The sequence below is a fragment of the Halyomorpha halys genome, unplaced genomic scaffold (assembly GCF_000696795.3).
Source record: "Halyomorpha halys isolate HHAL.00 unplaced genomic scaffold, Hhal_1.1 Scaffold40.1, whole genome shotgun sequence".
In the NCBI taxonomy this organism is placed as follows: Eukaryota; Metazoa; Arthropoda; class Insecta; order Hemiptera; family Pentatomidae; genus Halyomorpha; species Halyomorpha halys.
In genome coordinates, this window is record NW_027106400.1 from 2,325,898 (window position 1) to 2,346,528 (window position 20,631).

General features: G+C 33.6%; 1 protein-coding gene across 9 annotated transcripts in view; it reads right to left on the reverse strand.

The window, feature by feature from the left end:
* Window positions 1-20,631, reverse strand: part of LOC106687760 (serine/threonine-protein phosphatase 2A 56 kDa regulatory subunit gamma isoform) — a 68,951-nt gene that overhangs the window by 27,238 nt on the left and 21,082 nt on the right. For 6 of the 9 annotated variants that reach the window (XR_010842683.1, XR_010842681.1, XM_014431816.2 and 3 more), the window contains one exon: window positions 7,446-7,635. The exons of 1 other annotated variant lie outside the window; for it this stretch is intronic. Coding sequence is in view for 5 of the 8 variants with exons in the window: in XM_014431816.2 (XP_014287302.1) it covers window positions 7,446-7,635 (190 nt within the window). In the remaining 3 variants the exon portion in view is untranslated. Of the gene's footprint in view, window positions 1-1,659; window positions 5,803-7,445; window positions 7,636-20,631 lie in introns of those variants that run through there. 2 more of the 9 variants (XR_010842684.1, XM_014431838.2) reach the window with 2 other exon arrangements.

A 20,631-nucleotide genomic window follows, 5' to 3' on the forward strand; every position in this document is an offset into this window, starting at 1 on the left:
AAAGGAGACTCACGTTATGGCATAGAAGGTATGCCTAAAACTGATTGATTTTTTTATTTTTAGAAAGCCTCACCAGAGTGGGCGACAGACAAAGGATTCGCTAGAAACGTAACTGTCAAGAAAGACCGTTATGACACAACAGTTGATATGAAATACCAATGATAAAAATAGAACTGAAGTCAATAAGATCGTGGTTTAAATCTAATAAATCTTATTCATCGTGGTTTTTCCCTCTCTGATTCCCATTTACATGATAATAACTATCTCTGCATTAAACAAATTTTCTTAAACAACAACTTCCCTCCTAAAATCATCGACAAACTCATTTACACTTATAAAAACCGTACCCCCCTATCTTCACAAAATTCTCTACAATCTTTTTCCATCCCCCAATACAGATCATTACCTTACATCCCCTTCCTTACAGATAACATTCATAAACAATTACGTTCCTCCATCCCTAACCTCCGCCTAGCCTTCAAAACCCATAACTAACTGTCTTTTATTTACACCAATTTTAAAGATCCAATTCCTCCTCAATACCGTTCCCATGTTGTGTACCATATCTCCTGTTCCACTTCTAATTGTAATGCATCCTACATTGGCGAAACAAAAAAATTGCTTAAAGACCGCACAACCCAGCACAAATATTCTGTCTCTTCCCATAATTCCACGGCTTCAAGATTATCCGAACAGAGCTTAATACTCAAACACTCTTTTGATTTTGACAATACCTCCATACTAGCCTCTGTCCCTAACCACAACAAACAATTGTTATCCCTAAGCATTTTTATACAATTAGAAGCTTCTCCAGTCAATCACAAAACAGACAAACAAAGCCTATCCCTAGCCTGTTCCCAAATAGTTAATTTATTAAAGCACTCATAATTTATTTTTTATAATTAGAGAAGTTTGTCGACCGCACCCCGGTGAGCAAAGAACAAGAATAAATAAAAAAACCATATTTATTTATTTTATGCCGACGTTTCGACCTGAGTTTGAAGCCCCCCCCGACAAACTTCTCCAATCATCAATCTACGGTCAACTACCTACACCTCATTAAAAAAAATATCTTAATGAAGCTAAGGAACTGATTCTCCTATGGTTACGCTGATGTTTTCCCAGTTACAAGTAAGAAATCAATAGAAAATAAAGAAGTAAATTAAAGAAAATTTTGCCAAAAAAAAACAAAACAAACTTTCAGGTAGTTATCTGTTTACCAGCAGAAATACAGTTCAATAAGTTTACACACAATTCAAAGCGCCCACTGGGATATCTTGTCCCACTGAAGGTGAAGGGGTAAAAAATACATTTTTTTAGACTGATTAGTTTTGACAATTTTTGTTGGAGCTAAAGATCACATTATGAAACATGTTCTTTAGTAACTTAGTGGGTTTTTTCTTTGGTTTCATAAGCAACTAAAAAAAATAAAGTTTCAGTAAATTTAAATTAAATGTGTTAGGAGAATTAATGGCATAGATTAAGATAAATAAAAATGTATTCATTTTCTTTTTAAATTATAAAGTTTCCAAATCCTCAGAAAAACCTACCTACCCACTAAAATCATTTAGGTAATGGAATCTTTTCTATCACTGAAGGCTGTATCCACAGAACAAAATAACATTTCTTGGAGAAAGGAGTAAAAAATATATAACTAAAAACTTTTAAATTTAATAAACTTTATTTTAATGAATGTACATTTGAAAAAATATTTTTAAATGTTAACGAAAATAATAATTTTACAAAAAAGTAAAATAGACTATAACCTGTGTTGCTAACAACCATTACAGATGCCTTGAAACGTTATATATTATCCAAGGTGTTTCTTTCTTCTCAGAAATAATATATTATCTTACTAACCAAAAAAATTATAACTTACTGCATTTCTAATAGGTTAACCACTGCAAATGAATAATAGACTGCATTTTAAGAAATTAAACTTAATATAATGATTGCGTTTACTTTTTACAACAAATTTAAATTAAAATAATTTTCTGATTGCAGTGATGTGCAAATCTCAAAGGAAAAAACTTATTGGATACTATGTTTCTTTCTAATGAGGGTATGAACATACTCTCTGCTCAATCCTTTTTCTTCTGAAAATCCTGACAAATCCAAAATGAAACTTGGTATGTTATTGTTATAGAGAACGAAGTTTTTTTGGTAGTGAATTCGACCTATTCCAGTTCTTCACAAGGACACCTAAGTCTGGGATTTTTGATGAAAAGAGATATTTTTAATGAAGGACCCCCCATAAAAAATTTAATTTGGTGATTTTCTTGAAGGCATAAAATCCAACAAACAAAGAAAAAATCATTTGAGAAATATTCGGGAGTTCAGCTCTACACATTGGCTCCACGCTGTCCTCATGTGTGAATTGGTTTTTCTTGTCCGATTTGATTAAAAATTGGCATAAGGCAAGATAGTGAGGCAAGAAAGTGATCTGTCGAGTTTTGTGTAAATCGGGCATAGATTTTGAAGATTAGGGAGATGAGAAGTATCAGCACTAAACCGGGACGGCACGTGTTATCAGACGGAGGGTTTAAACCTGCAGGTCCCCTCCATACTGGAGTGCCAGCTAGCTGTGGCGGTTGAGGTCAATGACATTAGATCACTAACGTCTATCAGAGTAGCCCAACACCGTGTATTGTTTATTATAATGATGTTGATTTTTGTTGACTTTTTGGTATGTGTAACTAGTTTTATTACCATTGTTTTCTTCTTTTTTCTCCTAGCTTAAGTGTTTTTCTTCAAATCCCCACTCATTTATTTGTTTTGGTTTTTTATTGATTCATGATAGGGGATTCATTTTTAACTTTGAATCAAATTATGATTAATTGTTTTTTCCTTATACTCTTTCAAGTGTTAACTCTCATTTCCAGTAGAAGTATTAATGTGCAGAGATAAATAGACATTCATAAATTTAGCGGTGTGGATAGGGTATGGGAGGATAATCAGATGGATTTTACATCTCATTGAATTTATGTATTTGTTTTTAACCAATTCTATTGAATACTTGTGTATATTTTTTTTGTCTATTGACTAACACATTAAAACCAATTATTATTTATTAAATTTTAACTTATTATCAATCGACTAACAAATTTTAAGATTTTTTTTTATCATATTCCTATATTTTAAATGTTTGTATTTATATTTTAGATTAATGACTCACATAGTTTTAACCAATTTTAACAATTTATTTATTTATAGTGTTAACTTTTATCATATTTTTCTATATCTTAATAATTATTTTTTAATAATCGCTTTTGTTTTTTTCCTCAGCATTTGATACTATTGTCTCCATATTTTCAAATTAGGAGATTCAGTATATGCTGTTGATATTGTTTTTTAATGGGTCCTCTATGATATTGATTTTTGATGGGTTCCAAGATCGGGAGGCCCTGTTCAGGTAGCAAGGGTTGTCTCTGTGATGTCTGGATCCCACTGGAGATGGCGGAAAAAAGTATGTCAAGGTTGAGTGGCAGGATGAGAAGGGCGTAGTATTGGGCAAAGCGTTATCAATGGCTGATATCTTCCCAAGATTGCCTGCGTTCCCACAGACAAATAATGAGACGGAAATAGAAAAGGACAAACAAGATCCTCCCCCACAGACAATTGATAAAGTTTGTCCAATCTGTGGGCTAGCTTTTAAGGGTGATAAAGGTATTGGGACCCTTATAGCAGAAAAACATTCCAGGGAGGAAAACAACAAAAAAATAAGGGGCTTACTTAATATTTCAAGAGATCAGGAAGTTGGAGAGGGAGAGAAGGAGGATATCAAATTAGAAATAAGTAAATGGTTGGTTGTCTTTCAGGATATTATGAAAGGAAAAGAATTCAACTCTGCAGATTTTGACAAAGCAGTAAGCGGTTTTTGAATTTTCTTAAAAATATTAACACCAAACTGCTAGGCCCACAGCACCCTGCCATTAAATTCTACAAAATGAGAAGAAGGAATAAAACCAAAATGGCCGATAAGGGTGAGGGGAAGGTATCGAATCCCCAGAGAGCTAACAAGGGAGATAGGAACCATCGGCAGGAGCAGTACCACTATGAATTAGCTCAATATAATTATTACAATCAAAGAAAAAAAGTGGTACAGAGCATAATGAACGCCGACGCTGCCAAGCAATGCCACTGATATCTGACATCGAAAAGCATTTTAGAAGCCTCTTCGAAAAAGAGAATCTCCATAAATATGCGGATTACGAGAAATGCGCCCCGATGCCAAATTTGACGTCCACTGATGTTCAGGTAGTGAAGGAAGTTATCAAGTCTACATCATTGGACTCATCGCCAGGGCCGGATGGTGTGTTGGTTCACACAATAGAATACTTTGAAGTAACACACATTAAGTATATTGTGGAGATCGTGCTGAAGGTGGGGTATGTACCAGAGCCTTTGCGCCAGGGGTGCATAATATTGGTCTACAAGGGAAAAGGAGACTCAAAAGAAGACTCACTCGGTTTGGCTCCACATTTCTATCTGATGATAAAGTTGTTTAACAGATTGAACATTGATAGCAGATCACAGGAAATGGGAGGTCTGAGAGAGTGAGATAGGGAGAACAGAATTATCAAGTAAAGAAAGAAAAGAGAATTAAAATGCATGAAATGAAATAAACCAAAATATTATTGTAGTTAGTATTATATTTAGTATTAGGATTTGTAGACTAGCACTGATTGTGAGGAAAAAAGGGGGACAACAATTTTTTTTGTTATAACATATGAATGTGTATATATATATATATTTATATTGTGTAGATGTCCAATCCTGGATTGATTGGTATGTTGTGTAGTGTAGCAACCTAATGTAATTGGGCAGCATGGCTGAATAAAGCATTTCTCTCTTCTCTCTCATAAGAATACCTCCACATAATTTAATTCTCTTTGGCCAGCTGGGAAAAATAAAATGCATAATATTTTCATTTGAGTTTTGCCAAAAACCCCTGTAATTTCTGAGTTCTTATGGGAAATTGAATTCTTAAATAACCATGTTTGATTTTTGCATTGTTCTGAAACAAATCATCAAAAACCATTAAAAAAAAGATGTTTTGTGATATATGCCTTTAGAGCATAAGGACTAAAAAAAATCACCAATATAAAATCATTCTAATATCAGATTCTTTATGAGAGTCCTTCATTTAAAATATTTATTTTCATTGAAAATATCAGAGATAAGAAGAACTAGAAGAGGTAACAAAGTAAACTTCACCACCAAAAGAAATTTCATTTGCAAGTCTATCAAGTTTCATTTTCAATTCTCAAAACTCTCGAAAAAAAAATGGGATGAACAGGGAGTAAGAAACATTATGTATAAATGCAAAATATATGTCTGTTTAGCAACCCTACTTCTGATAACTAGTAAAATAAATGAAGGATCTAAGAGTTCTATAACAGATATTCAAGATTTCAAAATAGGGCCTTCCAATCTTAAACAGGCAACTCTATTTTTTTTTTCAATTTGACTGAGCTCTATACAAGGTGACAGGCTCAGGGATACATAAATGTCACTTCCTCAGAGTCACTCTTTATACATGTTTCTGAGGGATGGAATCCATACCATCTGATGTAAGATGTAAAATCAGAACTAGTGAAATATTACCTGGGACAAGTAAAAGAGTGATATTTAAATATTGAGAGATATTAAATATTTTTAGATTGTTTTATAATTCAGATATCCAAATTTTATTTTTATTTTTACCTGAAAATTAAATGAATATGTATATGGAGATGTCTAAGTGAATTTAAAAGGGAAAAGGAGAACTTATACCTCAGATAATTTTCCAATACAAAACATCTGAAATCAATAATCCTAACAATGAAATAAGAGAACATAAACTCACATAAAACCAATCAATGAAATAACAAACTCAAAATAATATGATAATCGAACTGATAAAACATATAAATGATATTCTACCCACAAAATTTAATGGCTTGAAAGTTCTAATTATTTGTTTTCAGTAAGACTGCCTATATACATTGATTACACATTGTTTTAGCGATTTTTGCAATTGAAAATTGTCAATAAGGTAAATAAAATATAAAAATAGAGAAATAGATCGGATTAAAATAATCTACTAAGATTGAATCTTTATAATTTTATTATGGATAAATTAAACTAAATGTAAGGAGGTGGTGGTTGGAGGTGCAATCAGAAATAAAACACAGTACTGAAAAATAATGTTAAATGTTTTCCATTGTTCTGACTTAAGCTATAGATGTGCCGCCTTCATCAGGGCTAAGAAAAATGAGAGACAAAAATAATGAAAATGAAAAGAATAAATACAGTAGTAAGATTACATGATATATTTTTAAAAAAATTAAAACAGTATTCATAAAATAATGAAGTGATATAAGACAAAATAACGTAACATTTTGAAATATCAAATGAGTGATTGTTAATATACAAGGAAGTGGAGGAGTGGTTAAAAATGTTAAGAACCGGAGAGAGAGAGGTATATAATAGATAAGGATAATAAAAAAAAGAGAACTTTACTTGATTCTAGACCGGATAGCTACAATATGAAAAATTTTAATATACTATTCATGGAGAGTATTTAGTAAAAGACTAAGGAAATATTGATGTACTAAGCTCTAGCATAGGAAGGAGAAAAATAAGGATTTGTAAATAAAAATAAACACAATAAAAAAGCAGCTAAAGAAAAATTCAATATAAAATAATTAAAGAAAGGATTATCAGCAATAGATTTTTAAAAATAATATTGGGCACCACTTGCACCTTATTTCCTTGGCCTTCTGTTAGATGGCTACTCATGAAAAATATGTTAAAATTTCTTATCCTATTGCGAACTAGTGAATAATCAAATAAGCTTTTTATTTATTTTAGTTATCTTACTATGTTATATATACTTCTCTTAAGAATCTGTTGTAATTTTATACTTTTTAAATGATGCTAATTTTTTATTTTGTTCTCCGTTACATATTTAACCACCTTCCCACTTCCTTATTCCTCACTATTACAAACAACATTACTTACTATTTTAAATTTATATTTATTTGTTTTGAATAACTTCTATATTTTTATTAACACTATTTTAAATTTTTTCATACTTCACTATGTAATCTCACTACATCTATTCTTCTCATTTCAACTATTTTATTATCTTGTTTTTCTTAGAGTTGATGAAGACCTATAAGTTAGGCCAAAATAACTGCATACAGTAAACAGTATATATCAGTATTGTATATATTATTTCTGAAATTAACTCCATCGCCTCCTTGATATCAATGGTCAAATATATCTCCATTATAAACTAATTTCATCAAATAATGACAACAAATTCATCCTAAAACTGGGATAAATGTAAACAGATTAAAATGTTGAATAATCCTCAAATGACAAAGCCTGTCGCTAGCTCTAAACAATGACAAAAACGTTTTATGTTCAAAGATTGGCCACAAAAAAATATTACAAACCTCCTTGACTTCCGCTTCAATTTTCTCATAGGATAATTCTACTTCATCATTTTCTGGAGGTGAATTATTGTTTTCAAACGAACAATTACATAAATCAGAAATGTAAATATCTTGATAGTTAGGGTTTTTCATGGCTAAATCTTCCACTTTACCCCACAGGTCTTCACGATCCTTCTGTTTATCTTTTTCTCTGTTTATAAAACACAGAACAAATTACTTATTAATTAAAACAAAAAATTAACTTATTGTACTAACCTAAAAAGACCAAATAAAGTTATCTATAACATGGAAATTACATAAATGAAAAATAGTAACCTGATATCTTTTCTATAGGAATTGATTAATGAAAAATAAAAACAGTAAAGTAAGTAATTAGTGAGTAATTTCAGCATGATAATACCTATAAGAACATACAACCCAAACTAAACGTATAAGAAATATTTTATTTCAAGGTCAGGATAATATTTTAAGTATATAATTTGAGTGCAGAAAAAAAAATATAAAGATTCTTTTATCTATCAACAGAATGAGATAAAGACAATAAAAGAACATCTACAAAATGAAGAAGACAAGTTAATTAACATAACAGAAAATGATATATCACAGAAAAGAAATTACTCTAAATCCTTAAAAAAAAAGTAAATATAAATTCCTGGGAAAGTGAAACAGAACATTAACTGGATAGGTATAATTACAAGAATAAGTTTAAGAATCCCTGACTAAAACTGCCTGATGAAGACCTGAAAATCAAGTCAAAACATTGGCACAAATAAATAATTTTTTGTTTATTTGTGTTTTTTTGCAGAACGAATCCCCCCTACCATCTTATCTACTTATTAATCTATGGTCAACTACCTACATCTTATTAGGAACATGTATAATTTTATTAAACCTTTGGCATATGTAATTAATGGGAAAAATATTGACTTTAAGAAAACCCAACTGGGAATAGTCAGTCATCATTCCAGAGAGCCTTAAAGGATAGTAAAACATGTAGTTCCACTCCAAGAAAAAAAATATAATCATGAGAAGAAAAAACAAATCAAGATAAGTTTGAAAAAGATGTAAAAACAGAATTTTATTTCTACAACAAAGGCGAATTTCTAACCTGCAGCATGAATGGAGGTAATGGGTAGGGTAACAGGAGGACTAAAGAGGGAGATGGATGCGGGAGTCTCCCCCACTCTTTGCGGATGAATAAGACCAAAGTGCCCAACTCACTGCTTAAGGATTCCCAGTTCTCCCTATCCCTATCAACGCCTACTATCACCTCTATGTGGTGTCCCCCTGAGGAGTCTAATGGGACTTGTCATGTTTATCAATTTGATAGACATGACAGACCCTTTTGGACACCCAAGCCAAGAAGAGGGAGCTCAAGCTGAGGTTGAATGGGAGAGGATAAATTGTATAAAAATATACTGTCTCTAAATGACAACTTGGGGCACCTAGCACACCCCATCGTATTCAATGCCCATTGCAGGGAGAGGGGGTAATACCTGCAGTGGTTTTTAAGAACCCTCATTCTTGTAGGAACAACAATGAACCCAGATAAAAATTATAAGTTTTCTTTCCTTTTTTCAGGTGAGGATGCGTTCTCAGGTTTTTTGGACATGTCAGGGCCAGTGTTGGAACTGTCCCAGGACACCACAAGTAGCTCACTTGCCACAGTTGGAAAACATGAGCAATGTTACAGTGCAGCAGGGGGGGGGGCGAGGGAATAGGTGGTGACATCAGTGGTGGAGATCCTAGACGAAATGGCAGATGAGAAAACAATGCGCTATTAAGAAAGACTCATCACGATCTCAGGATACTGGGAGTCTTCAGGGCCCCTCAACCTTGGTTGACAGGTAACAGAGCACTACTGGACCTGGATCTGCTGTGGAGGGAGAGCTTAGTGATTTAGACCAGTATCAGAATATTGGGAAGCTGTCAGGCTCTTCAGCTTTGGCTGATAGGGACCAGAGCTCTTTGGGATCTGGAACATCCACGAGGGTTGGAAATAGGCTGGTAGGTTGGTCTTAAAACACTGAGGAACAACCAAGTCCCTTAACTTCTGTCAATAGGGGCCGGAGCCAAGTAAGACCGAGACCATCCACTGAGAAGTGGATTATATCCTCCCCAGAGACCTCTGCACCAGTGACAAAGATTCCAAGGAGAGGAGGTCCAAGTAGACCATCATATGCCAATGCTGCTGGATGCAACAAAGTAGCTATCATACCAAACGGATATACATCCGTTCAGCTCACACGAGAGCAAATTCCAAAGACATCTGGTCCATATCATGGATCAGTTGGAACAAGGGGGTACACACCTCAAATTCAGTAATTACAGTTTCCATCTTGGAGGGTGCATAGTACTATATGACAACTAGCCTGGGTAAGGACTGGCTGTCTCAGATAGCTAGAAAGGTCACTCTCAGGTCAGTCTAGGAGAACCACCAGGGTGGGAATTTTCTCTCTTGGTGATAGGATAGAGGGAGACATTCTCCTGAGGAAAATTGGTTTCCAAAACTCCAGGATTCCTGAGGTCAACGGGTAGACGTTGGTCAGCATCAAGGAAGAGGAAGCTGGCTTTTAGGGGTCTTTAAGATGGAAACTAAAGGGGTGAGACAGCTTTCTTCCAAATGGATGTTGGAAGGAAGAAAGCTCACATCAGAGTTGGGTAACACCAAACTGTGGATGAAGCCCATTGGCCGCTGTCCACAAGGTGGTGTACTACCTCCTCTCCTGTAGTGCTTGGTAGATGACACCTTGCTGATTAAATCAAATACTGCAGGTTTTTATACGTAGGGATATGCTGATGATATCGATGTGCTAATAGGAGGCAAATTTCTAAAACTAGAGACAATTGCTGGATTGCTTTGGACATCAGTAGACCTCATGAATGGATGGTGGCCTCGGCATCAACCCTCAAATGGTCAGTCTTTGTGTCTTCACTAATAGACAGAACGTCGTAGTCAGACCACCGCATTTAACATACCCTTGACTGTAAACTGAAATGGCAACGTCATGTTGAAAGGACAAGGCATAAGGATACGGCCAACAAATCACGGGCTTGGCTAGGGAAATTCTAAGGACTGGCATGCCTTATGATTAATGCCAAAAGCATCACTCCCATTGCAGTGATAGAGGTTCTCTTAAACCTGATATTAAAGGTTTTTGTTTGGTTATATTTGGTTTTCCTGGATTACCAATGATGTTTATTTTTAGTAATTATTTAATATAGCATATATTAATATTTTGTTTTCAATGTTTTTTTCTTCTAACTATTTAAACCTATTTTCTTACCTGTTTATTTGTTCACATCTATTAAGTTTGTTTATTTTAAATCATATTCTTGTCGTATTTGTATAAAAGAATTGTGAAAGACTCCTGGAAGAAGTATTTATCCATATCAAAATTATATTTTAAATTATAACCAACAAAATAATATATGTTGTAAACAAACAAATTTTTTCGAGCAGCTTTTATATATATATATATATATATATATATTTCAAATGGTAAAATAATAGTTGAAGATGGGGGATAAAAATAAATAAAAATGTTGTCGTATGTTTCTTGATAAAGTATTGCCCATCAATGTTACAATGCAAAAGATACTTCTAACTATGTATAATTATTAATAATAAAGATCATATTTTATTTATTGGTTGTTGGAAACCAAGGTTCAAGAAATAATTCCAGAAATTGTTAAATAAATTAGGATGCATTGAATTTTTTGTATGGGAGCTTATTTGTAATAATCAATTTCAACCTTATGTATCAATACCAAGTTTATACCTACATATCTGTGAAAAAATTTGAAGAGAATCAGAGATAGTAAGGTTCAAAAGTATGCTGAGTTGATGTGGAATGACCCAACTGTCATAACAAGTTATTTTAGGACTTGGAATGAAAATAGAGAATATTAGTAAAAACAAAACTTAAACAGATTGTGGGGAAATACCACAATGGAAAAAAAGGCTTCAATGGAATATTAACACCTTACTTGAAAAAAAAAGGGCTAGAGGTTGCAAAAAATAGATTTTTTAATTGCTACAAAAGTTTCAAAAATTCAGGTCAATCTTTCAATAGTGTGGATTATAAGGTCTTTGATTCTGTACCACACAGTTGGCTGCTCAAAGTAATAGAAATTTATAAGGTTCAACCTAAAGTACACAGACATCATTAAAATTCAATGGTAGGCTGGATAACTACACTGAAAATTGGCCCTACCCATGCCCATAACCAATTTAAAATTCTGAGGGGATTGTTTTAGCCCCCTGTGGTTTTGTATGGCACTGTTCCCATTATATTATATAATTTGAAGGAGCAAGGTGGTCTACCAACTCAATACCAAGGGCAAAGGACAAAGGATGGTACAAAGGAGTTGTACCATCTGAAATGTGTAGTAGGAACACCAATAATAATATCGACAAATGGAGTAACCACACAGTAGGGAATAACGGACCAGACATAGTCTTAATAAAACAAAAGGCAAGAAATGGATATGCTATTGATATTGCTGTTCCAATAGATGAGAATATCAATAAAACCATTTTGGAAAAGCTTAGAAAATATCACTTTGGCAACTTTATAAACTGGAGCACACAGACGTATATCTGGTGATAATATCTTGCAACTGGCTTATCCCAGACAATACCATCTGCTCAGTCAAAAATTTGAAGCAGTTCTCCTCAACACAGCCAGCATCGTTAGAAAGTTTCCCTGATAAATTAATATTTCTGGCAATAGCCAAGAAAGTGTGAAATTCTTAAATAATAATAATAATCCCATGAAAGGCTGCTGTTTCTCCATTGAGGCACCTCCCCAGGTAAGATAGGTAGGAGAATGCTCATCAGATACGAAGGGTAATAGTGAAATAAAATACCTAGGGCGCATCAAAACTAGTAAAATCCAGATTTGATGGTTCCCATCTTCTTTGAGGAAGAAGGCCATTGCTACAACCAATACACCTATAAAGATGATTATTGTGGCAGGTACCTGAGGCCCAGAAACAGATCCGTTATCCAGAAGTCAGATTCAGGTGATAGATGGTCAAACCTTTTCTCCTTGCATATCTGGGGTGACAAAATAAGCTCCATGGAACCTCTTATGTGAATGGACTGGGGCTTACCTATACTCAATTTTCTCCTTATATCCCACTATGCTACGAGATTGACACCCCTCTCTACTTGTGTCTTCAGTCTGACTCTGCAGTTCTTGGCAACAATGACCACCAGGTTGTAGGCCATGGCAAGGAACCCTCTATCCTGTATCTTCCACAGACTCTATATTAAAATAATTGCAGTTCATTCCAGCATTTCATTTTGATATCAACATTTGACATTGATATTCCTATGATATCCTATTTAAATATCAATATCCTCAACATCAAAACCTTAAAAGATCCAGCTCTATACCTTAGCCAATAATCTAACCGGGTAGTATCTCGCAGCACTTAAGACTGGCTTGAGGCTATTGACAATCACATATTTCAGGGCCTTACTAGCCGCTGGGAGGTGGCATAAAGGTAGATAAGCTTATGGAATTTTCTTATACTTTCCACTTTCCTTGTAGGGCAGTTTCAGTTTAATAGTTTACTGTTCACTACAAAATTATTTGCATTTCTGCCATTTGTCAAAGAACAGTAGACAATGTATTCCCTCTTCACATAACCATTTCACCCTTTCAAGAAAAGGTTAAACCAGGTGTTTCAACAGCTGAAATTATTCTTTTAAAAGAAAGATTAAATTTTTTAAGAGGCTGAGGCCAGAACATTTTCTACTTCAGCCCTCAAATCTTTGGAAGATAAATCAATTACATTAACCAATGTCTGGAATTAAATTTAGTATGGTGTTATTTAAATACCTCAAATATAAGTAAAGATTCTATTGTCAATAACGATAGAGGTATCCTTAATAGTGCAGTAGAAAATACATTACATATGGCATTGCGAAAGTTGCATATAGATCAGTTTAATGACAAGAATGATAATATATTTTGTTCTAAATTTCAAACTTTAATTCACAATAATTTCTCACTCTCTGTTATTCCAAGTTCCATTATCTAATTTCTTTACTTGAGGGTAAACCCCTAAAGTTAATTCAGGCTTTTCTGATTACAGCTGAAGGTTATAATGAAGCTTTAAAATTACTTGATGATAAATATCATAATAAACGTGCTTTAATTAATGAATGTTTGGATCAGATCTTAGATATTCCTCCTATTCATGCTAATGCTTCTTCTCTGCAAAACTTTTTAGATGTTTATCAAGTCAGTGTTCAAACTTTAAAATGTTTCAAAATTAATGTTGAATCAGGTAGTTATGAGGTGAATCAGGTTCCTTTTAAATTGGATAAAACCCTTCGCATTTTATTTGAGCGAACCTTATCTTGTAATGATTGGCCTCAAGTTGAGGAATTCATTTCATTTATAATTGATTAATCATAAAAATTCTAAATTGCCTAAGCCAACTGTTACTGCTCAAAAGAAGAATTTATCTTCTCTCCATACTGCATTACCAGATACTAAATTCTCATGCATATTTTGTAGGGAGCAACACTATAAGTACTCTTGTTCATATTTTTTTAAGTTTAAATGTTCAACAGTGCCACAAAAAGATAAAAAATTTGTAATTGTTTATCCAAACATTTGTGGTAAATGCAATTCTAATACCACAATACTAATATCTGTTCTAAATGTAAAAAAAATACATCATTCACTCTTACATTTTGATGGAGCTCAATCTTCTAGTTCTACTGCTGATTCTGGGACGGCATACAACATAGCTAGTCCTGAAAAAGCCTTTAAAGGTTATTGGTTTTCAGCCCATGTGTCGTTCTGCTCTTTCATCTTCTGCAGATGCCTCTGAGCAATCATTTTCTTTGAATAATTCCCCTGCTGCTTCGGGAAATCCGCTTAGCAGTCATGGCGTCTTTGGGGTCTTCCGGTGAAGGTGGTAAGACATGACATCAAAAAATGAAACCCCTGATCCCGACTTAATACAAAATAGAAGAGCCAAAAAAATCAGATTATGTAAATCCGACATACCACCCACCTAAATTTGGCTAAGCCATATTTACAAATTGAAACAATGCAAAGATAGAGAAACTAAGAGATGAGGAAGGTGCAGACTGCCATAACAGAATTAAGTAATAACCCGGCTCCAGATAAGAAAGCCCACAGGCAACAATAACGATAACAACTTTTAAGAATAAATAAATCATGCAAAAAGATTTCAACTTTATGAAGATAAAAACATAATTATAAATTATAATGATATAGGAATATCAGATTTATCTTATACAATCTCTTATGAGGCGAGGCGGGCCCTTTTTTTTTTTTTTTTTTAAATATCTAAGAAAACATAACCGATACACACAATGTTAAAGAAAATCAAACGAACACGTACTTAAATGCTAAGTAATACAGGGAAGAAATAAAAATGCATGCATGAAGGGTACAGTGAGAAGCGAAAATGAATAGATAACGTACGAAATGTTTTATGTAGATACAGACCAAATTAGACCGTTAAATTGGAGAATGCTGATTGGCGAAAGTAATACGTCATCTATTACAAGATGGCTCAAATACAGACCAAGAAAAGGACTGGAATGCTATTGTCCCTCAACGGGAATTAATTTCTACCGCTAACCATGAGAAGCCCAGGCTTACCAGCAAAAGACTCAGTTGTCGGTACACACTGAAAACGTGTGGTTACTGGGTGGCGTGAAGATATGCTGGGTATCCTGGAAACAGAACGAGGACTATTTGAAAAACAATTTCATGAGAATAGAAGGCGTGAAGAGTTTTCGGTACAATTTTATTCCCACATGGGACGGCGTGGGTGCCTACGTTTAACCGGACTGTGTTTGCCTGGTTTTCAAAACTTCTTGCACCGAATTAGAACATTTGCATCATCCTGCGAGGAGTGAGATGCTGGTGGGTGCAGCATTCCCGGAGTAAGTCCCCATGACGACTTTTCCAAGTACAGTCGGTAAGAGGTACAGGTGACCCCTGAAGGCCTTGGTGGGAGCACCAGTAATCAGGTGGGGGTATAGGTCAAAACCAACGAGCAAGTCAATGGGACCGGGAACATATAAACAAGGGTCAGCCAGGACATGTTTCGACACATCGGTGACTACCCTTGAAGGAACTAGATGTCTGAACACATCGGATGTGATACATTCAACAACAAGAGTGTTCAAAATGGAATTAAGCCTTAAATTCATGGAACCCTTGATGTTGTCGACTAGAACACCTAAACCAGCGATTCTTCGACATGTGTATTGGCTGCTGGAATCAAACAATAGATGTGCGGGCATACAATATGGCGCATGCTATGCCCATGACTGCTTCCGGAAGAGAATCGCAAAGACCGGACATTTTGCGGGTATGGCCCACAAAATCGGACTTCGGGAAAGTCCCAGCCGCAAGGGAATTGGAACATCTACTTGCAGTGCGCTGTGATGCTTGGCGTGACAAAGTGAGCACATGAACTTCGAAGGGCACTTTTCAGTGTGGTGACCCGACCTCAGGCAGTTCCGGCACAGATTGGATAGCCGAATGAAGTCATGGTGACCCTGAGGGTTTAAGGCGAGAAAACGATTTAAACACAGATGTTACAACGGGGACAAAATTCCTTGCCTTTGTAGGCATCTTGATGCGAGAACGTCTGCATTATCATACTCTTGGACCAGTGTGTCCTCGGCCCGGCTGATAAGAATTGGCATCGAAAGAGAATCTGGATAGCAGCGACGCGGTTCTCCACTGAGAGCACTCCTTAGATAGTATATCTTGTTTATGGGAGGCAAATGCGAGTTGTTGTGGACAAGCGAAACAAATGTGTCCCGAAATCACGTCCAGGTGGATAGATCACCATTGAAATTCAGGATCTGAATGTTGGGCAGTTGGGACAGGCACATCGGAGCAGCGAATCCCGGTTTGAACAGTGGAAGTGCGTTGAGCCCGAATCTAGCGGTAACGCACCTTGGCTTGTCACAGATCGTTCCAGATTGCGTCGTAGCCCGTATCCCAATCAGCTGGCATTTCAGAAGCTCCCTGGGATGCATATACGGAATCTAATTCATCCCATATTTCCTTATATTCGGCCCAAAGAGTATTGCACTCGTCATAATCGACTTCAAAATTGATGAATGCGTCATTGTCCGTGGCGGTGAAGTGAGCAAGTGAGCTTAACTTGAAGAGCCCTCGATTAACACGCTGCAGCTTATGATCCAGAGAATGAATCCCAACCCCATAGATATCGGCATCTGATCGGTCATCTAAACCCATTTTGTCAAATTAAAATGATTTACTAAATAGAAAAAATATATGGAAACAATTTTAACGATATACGAACTTGAAGGTAGAGCACGATTTTTTATTTATTTATTTTTTCTATTATGTTAAGGGCATGTAAATAATGTAATATGTGAAGTGGAACAAGCTAGTCATGAAATACATAATTAATAAATACTGAATAAATAAATACTATGATTACGAATATAAATTTAAACATGCATAAATGAATGAATTTAAACAAATAAATTATAGAGCGAGATCTCTTTATCATATAAATTGGCAAGTCGCAGAGAATGTTTGAAGCATGCAAAATTTTATTAATAATTAATAAAATGCGTATGATTAATAAATAACAAACAATAAAGTGTTAAGTAATTTGACAAATGAATAAATAAGATAAAATACCAAATCTTAGTACAACAAAAATGTATTAAAAACAACACTCACATAACAATAAATTCAATCATACACGCATGCACACAACATAAAATAATACATTATTATTTTTTAAACAAATTTTTAAATTCAATAAATAAATAAACTACATATACTATATTTATAATATATATTTGTTATTGTTATAATATTAATATATTTAGATATATATATATTTTTTTTATGGTCCCACATATTATATAAATATTTTAGCCGTAAGCCAAACAAATTTATTTTATGATAATAGTGCGTGGGTATTTAAATTTTTATTCCTATCATTGTATCTTATCATAGTATCATTTTGTATCTTTTTAGCCCTGATGAAGCCCTACAAAGTGGGGCGAAACGTTGGAAAATAAATAGTTGTAAACTATTTTTGTTTCACTTTTGACCGCAACCCTGACCATCTTCTTATATATTGTAATTTATATTTTTATATACTAAATAATATATTTTTCTATTGTCGATTCAATTCTTTGAACTTTAAAAGACAAAATAAATATAAAGCATTGATGTTGAGACTTTAAAGCTCGGAGCTACTATGAGTTTGACATAATTGATGAGTTATAGTGAGATGATTAGGTTAGGTTACTTCTTAATAGAAAATAAACTTTTTTTTGGTTCAGTGTATACCTTTACACTAAAGCATGCATAAGGTTCTTCTGATCCAAAATGGATTCCATATTTTATTTAAAAATTTGAATTATGTTTCAATATATTTCAAACTGTACTTATGGTGATTTACAACTTGATTTTTCTTTATTAAAAGTTTCATATTAATTTCTTCTATTACTTTTTAAAGAGCACTTATTCTAGTCATACAAAATAATGAAAAAGTTTTGGTTAAAAGGTTATATTCAATTTTGTTTTGTATTATAAAAAGAGATCTTTGACCATTGGTAGCGGACAATCAAGTTAGCTGTGAAGTGTTCTTTCAGAGAACAGTACAGTTGGGGAGTGGAGGATAACAGGAGAAATCTTTCAGTCAGATAAACCTTTCAGTTGATATTGTTTGTTCAATTTGAGTAGAATCTTTTCTTATTTTTCATGAAATTGACATTGCTTTCCTCGAAGTAATCATTGTAAATTAATCTTTGAATTTTTGTCCCAAGACAAAAATTGGTGGGCGTTATGTTAACACCACATATTAATTAATCTGTAAATATTTTAATGAGGCAGTAAATATAAACAATTACATTGTTCACTATGTATTTTTATGATAAGTATATTTTATTTTACATGAACGGAATTATACATGTAATGTTTATAGAGTGAAATACTGGCTAGTAAGGATTAGCCACAACAATACAACAAATAGTGGCCTAAGGTCAGTGGCCATGGTACAGTTGCCCCGTCGACTTTGTTGCCTATGTACACTCGCCCAGTCGAGTAGTCCAAGTACAGTCGTCCAGTTGCTGTACTCGTCACTAGACCTTGCTGGATGAGATTATCGTCTCCGACCTTTCGGAACGGACTTCAAGACCCCGGCCCATCGGAGTTTATCAATTCGCTGAAAATTTGTAACTAGCAATTTTGTCTTTTGGTTATTTTTAATTGTAATTTTTTTGTCTTTGGTCTTTTATATAGTAATAGTCAACATAGTTTTTTTGTATCCTTTCTTTATTCTAAAAACGAAGGACCTTTTATTTTTAAATTTGTTCTGTATTCTCAGACAGTTTCCTAATTTTGTTTTTAATTTAATTTATGTATTTTGATTTCATTTAATTTACAAATAAATGGTTTTTTATCCGAGCCAGCGTTTATTTATTTTTTTTATTTAAGTTTTCCGACAAGGAGACAATGTCAAATTGAGGTAGCTTAACAGTATGTATTTTTAATTTAATGAAAAATCATAAATCCAAAAATTCGGATGCCCCATGGGATCTCCTATTTCCCCAATTTAAGCAGATATTTATTTAGAAGGTTTATAAGATACAGTAATGCCCGAAATCTCATTTCATGTACCATTCATATATAAATTTGTTGACGATATACCGTGATACCGATAACTGCGATACCAACAAACAATAAACAAAAAGAAATAGTTCTAAATTAATTTAACAACTACTCTTCCAGATTAAATTTTACTATATAATTTGAAATAGAAAACAAAATACTATTTTTAGATGTACTTTTAATTAGAAACTCGAATGGATAAATAGAAACAAAATGGTGGCAACAACCTATCCACTCTGGAAGATATTTACATTATACCAGCCAATGTCCAAAAAGACCTAAGGCCAACACAGCTAAAACTTTAATAAACGGCATAAAAATTAATATTCCCTAAAAACAGCAGAAAATAAAGTAGTAGATCTTCAAGCTCCAAAGAAGATCTCAATCAAGTAAATTGTAATACTTTTCCTTAATCGTTGTATTGAACAATAAAAATTATAACATAACTAATACAAATTGTAACTACTTTTCGGAAAAAACACAAACAATCAAATGTTTCATGAAGATTAAAAGAATAGAGGTTTATTTCATTTTGTTCATCATGATTCTGATTTATTTCAAATACAGTCCACTCCATCGATACCAGCAAAGTAATTCGGGTAATATCCCTCAATAATCAAAGCCGGGGAATGCTTGAATTACACAGATTATGTAATTACATAAAAAAATACGGCCATTTTATTCAAACTTGACAACAATATGAAAGACAAAGATAAAATAGAGCTATAATTTAATATAGTGTATGAAATTCCTTGTGAAGAGAACTACGGGAAATCTTATTTTAGTATTTCAGAGCAATATCTCAAAAGAAGGGTATATCAAAACAAATATAGTTGTACCCCTATAATAAACAACACTAACGAACCTGATAAAACTGCTCTCACCACACAGTTTAGACAAATAGGAGATAAATTCAAATTGGATACACCAAAAATCAAACATCAGGAAAAAAACAACTATGAGTAAAACTTAAAAGAAATTATTACCATAAAAAAATATAAGAATTGAGCTATCAACAAAAAATCAGATGTACAAAATTTTAATTCATGTTACTTGAAACTAATAAATACATATGACATAATTAACAACACTAAATATAAATAAACAAAATACAAAACAGAAAAATCAGACGGGCTACCTGACAGAAAAAACGGTTATGTGTTGGAAAAACCAAAACAAACCCTACCTCCATTTCAACAACCCTTTTCAGTTCTGGTAAAAACCTCGAGTCAGTTGCACAGCAATGTAGAACAAACTGTAATAGACAATTTTAAGTTATGTTTTAGTTGTAATAGTTATTAATCATAAATTATACTATGTACATGTAGTTTTTTAATAATTAGTTGAAAAAATCATTTGTTCTAAAAAACTGTTTGTTTTTTCCATTGTAGGACATGACTATGTAAACAATAAAGTTGCGAAATTTCTCCTAAATATAGTTGAATTACTGACTATTCCTCAAGACCCACAAAGGTATATATCTATAACAGTCAAGAAAAAAGTTGTTA